This window comes from Dictyostelium discoideum, assembly GCF_000004695.1.
Source record: "Dictyostelium discoideum AX4 chromosome 6 chromosome, whole genome shotgun sequence".
In the NCBI taxonomy this organism is placed as follows: Eukaryota; Evosea; class Eumycetozoa; order Dictyosteliales; family Dictyosteliaceae; genus Dictyostelium; species Dictyostelium discoideum.
The window spans coordinates 3,364,816-3,368,463 of NC_007092.3; the positions used below are offsets into that span (position 1 = coordinate 3,364,816).

Here is a 3,648-nt window from a genome sequence, read left to right on the forward strand (position 1 = left end):
TTTTGGGTGCGAGGGGTGTTGTTGTGTTTTGTTGGTAGGGGGGGTGGTGGGGGTAGTGAGAGGGAGGAGGTGGGGAGAGTGTGGGGGTGTGGGGTGTATTTTGAGGAGGGGAGGGGAGGTGGGAAAGGTGAGGTTGTTGTGTGGTTGATATGGGTGGGTGGGGTGGGGGGTGGGTGTTGGGAAAGGTGGTAAGAAAGAGGAATAGTAAGGGGGGATGGAAGGGGTGGGGGGGTTTGGTGGAAGAAGGGGGGGGGAGAGGAATTTTTGGGGTATTTGGATTTAAAAGAAAGGGGGGGTATGAGTGTATTTTGCGCCAAAGGGGGGGATTTTTGGGGGGGGGGTTATTTCCCCTTTCCCCTTTTAACCCCCTTTTAATTTGGGAAAAAAAAAAAAAAAAAAAAAAATTTTTTTTGGGGGGTTTTGGGGGAAAAAATTTTAAAATTTTTTTTTAAAAAGGGTTTTTTTAAATTTTTTTTTAAAAAAAAAGGAAAAAAAAAAAAAAAAAAAAAGGATTTTTTTTTTTGGGGTTTTTGGCAATCCTTAAAAAAATTCCTTTATTTAATAAAAATTTTTTTTTTTTTTTTTTTTTTTTTTTTTTTTAAAAACAGAACCCGCAACACAAACTTTTTTTTTTTTTACAATTAATGAAATTTTTTTTTTTTTTTTTTTTTTTTTTTTTTTTTTTATTTTTATTTTTTTTTTATTTTTATTTTTATTTTTATTTTTTTTTTTTGTACATGTTCTACCCACTACCACTCAAAACAAAACCCACATTAAAATAAAAATAGAAATTAAAAAAATCATTTCGTTCACATTGATCTTGTTATCATTTCATCCTCTATAATTTTTTTTTTTTTTTTTTTTTCTTTTTTTTTTTTTTTGTAAATATATCTAAAAACCAAAGACAAATTCAAATAAAATCATCTCAATTCACCCAATCTAAAAATAAACTTTTTTTACAAAATAAAAAAATAAAAAATAAAAATAAAAATAAAAATAAAAAAATAAATAAATGTCAAACAAAAGAAAACAAGAAGAAGAAGAAGAAGAGGAAGGATATGAATATGAAGAATATGAACATGAACGGGAGGAAGAGGAAGAAGAAGATGAAATTAAAGATAATTCAAAACATAAAAATGGTAATAAACCAACTAAAACAACAACTACAACTACAACTACAACTACCACCACCACAATACCAAATTCAAAAAATAAAACAACTTCTACTCCAACTATAACAACAAGTCCAAAATTAAAAGGAAAAAATAATAATAATAATAATAATAATAATAATAATAAAAATAATAATAAAAATGAAAATGAAAATGAAAATAAAATTGAAAAAGATAAACATTTAACAATTCATGAAGAACGTCAAAAAAAGAGAGAAGCATGTAATAGATTCATTAAAAATCCAGAACCATTATTAAAATTAATTAAAACTATTATATTTGAGTATCAAATTAAATCAGAGATTTCATTCACTCAATTAAAAGAGGTATGGAAACAATTTGGATCTGAAACTTTTAAAATATTTTTTGAAGCTCAAACTATAAATCATGAAGTGATTCATATACTTTATTATGGTGTTTTAGGTTATACACTTTTAGATCAACCTATTAATGGTAAAGCTTGTATCATATTCTTACTTTATATTTTATATAATTCACAAATTTGTTCACCAAAACAACAAATTGTTTTAACAATTAGTATGTAATAATTAAAATATATATATTTTATATTTTTATATATATTTATATATATATACATATACTAAATATTTTTTTTTTTTTTTTTTTTTTTTTTTAGATATGTGGGAAAAGTTATTAGGATATTTCAATGAATTTAAAGAACAAGAAATTGTTGAAGCATATCAAGCATTTAGATCATTAAGAACATCTGGTGCATTTGTATTTTCAGCTACACTTCATCCAGTTTCAACAATGAATATATTTAAAACCAATAGTATTGCATTGAAATCATCAGTAATTCCACCAGATTTAGTTGGTCAAGATACAACAAAATCTTTAAAAGAATTGTCAGAATTAGAAAGAATTCATAATGCTTATAACTCTGCTAAAATGGGTGAAAATGTAAATTATTATTAATATTATTATTATTATTATTATTTTATTTTTTTCATTAAACTAATTATTTTTTATTTTTTATTTTTTTTTTATATTGCAGGGAGTTATACCTTCATCATTAAATATTATAAATTCAAATTTTTCAAATGAAACAAAAGAATATACAGAACAAAATACTTATGTCAAATTCACAAAATTATGGGAATCAAAAACGCCTGGTATGCCTTAGAGTGCAACATATAATAAGAAAGATTTCTTTTTTTTTATTTTTTTTATTTTTATTTTTTTTTTTATTTCAATCTTTTTTTTTTTTTTTTATTTATTTATTTTTAACACAAAATCAATCAATTTATTTTATTTTTATTTTTATTTTTATTTTTATTTTTATTTTTTTAATTAAATAAAGTATTCCAAACCTTTTTAAAAACATATTTTGTTTTACATATTATACCATCACATGGTGGTGGACTCTTTGTTTGTTTGGGTGTTGGTGTAGGTGTGGATGTTGGTTTTGATGTTGGTTTGGGTGTTGATGTTGGTTTGGGTGTTGGTGTGGGTGTTGGTGTTAATGTTGGTGTTGGAGTTGGAGTTGGTTTAGATGTTTTAATAATTGATGCCCTACAACCAATATTTGGATCACAAAAGAAAGATTTATTTGGATCATTATCATTTAGTTCTTTGGAACAGAATTTTGAATCTTTTTCAATGCAAGTACTATTTGAACAAACACCAGTATGACATTTACCATTACATTTCATTGGTTCACCTATTGCTTCAAATTTACCAGTTATTGGATTACACTTTAAATCATTTAAACATTTATCAATTGGCTTTAAATTTATCTCTTTTTCAATATGAATGCAATAAGATTTCATATTAAATGATGAAAATTCAGAATCTTCAAAAAATGTATCAATAGGTGGACAAAAATCAAATGTACATTCATTACCATCATCACAAGTTTTTTGATCACAATAATATTTACATTCATCACTATCTCTATTACAACTCTAAATATTTAAATAAAATAAATAATATATATATAATTAATGAATTTATTTTATTTTATTATTTTTTTATTTTATTTACTTACACAATCATTAATTGGACAACCAAAATCAAAACTAGTTTCTAATTTAAAATTTGAAGATGTTGTATGTCTTTCACAATAAAAGAAATCAAAATTATAATAATTATTTTTAGCTAAACCTAATCTTGATAAGTATACTGTATCAGAGGATTCCTTTTGATGTAAACCACCTAAATCAATAACTAATTTATCATTAATGAAAACATAAACATCATCATCACCAGTGAATCTAATAAACTCTTCATTTAAATTTGTACCATTAAAATATAATTTATTATTAAATTTTAAACAAAAATGATAATTATGTATTTTACCATCTGAATCTTTATAAGATTTTATTGAATTTGTTGGAATTGATAATGTTAAATTATTATTTGTATCAATTGGAAAGAATTTATCACTTTCAAATTCAATTAATCCAGTTTTTTGGTTTTTTAATAAAATAATTTAATTAATTCAAAGGGTACCGAG

The 3,648-nt window shown here is 24.3% G+C and overlaps 2 protein-coding genes across 2 annotated transcripts; one reads left to right on the forward strand and one right to left on the reverse strand.

The window, feature by feature from the left end:
- Positions 1-1,012: 1,012 nt before the first annotated feature.
- DDB_G0293830 (hypothetical protein) lies at positions 1,013-2,316 on the forward strand (the record flags this gene model as incomplete). Its single annotated transcript, XM_628938.1, has 3 exons — positions 1,013-1,709; positions 1,810-2,093; positions 2,188-2,316. 3 exons carry the CDS (start codon positions 1,013-1,015, stop codon positions 2,314-2,316), a joined length of 1,110 nt encoding a protein of 369 aa, XP_628940.1.
- Positions 2,317-2,479: 163 nt separating this feature from the next.
- DDB_G0293832 (PA14 domain-containing protein) lies at positions 2,480-3,600 on the reverse strand (the record flags this gene model as incomplete). The annotated part of the gene is made up of 2 exons (XM_628939.2): positions 2,480-3,097; positions 3,181-3,600. Coding segments are annotated over 2 exons (1,038 nt in total), but the record flags the coding sequence as incomplete, so codon positions are not given.
- Positions 3,601-3,648: the final 48 nt, after the last annotated feature.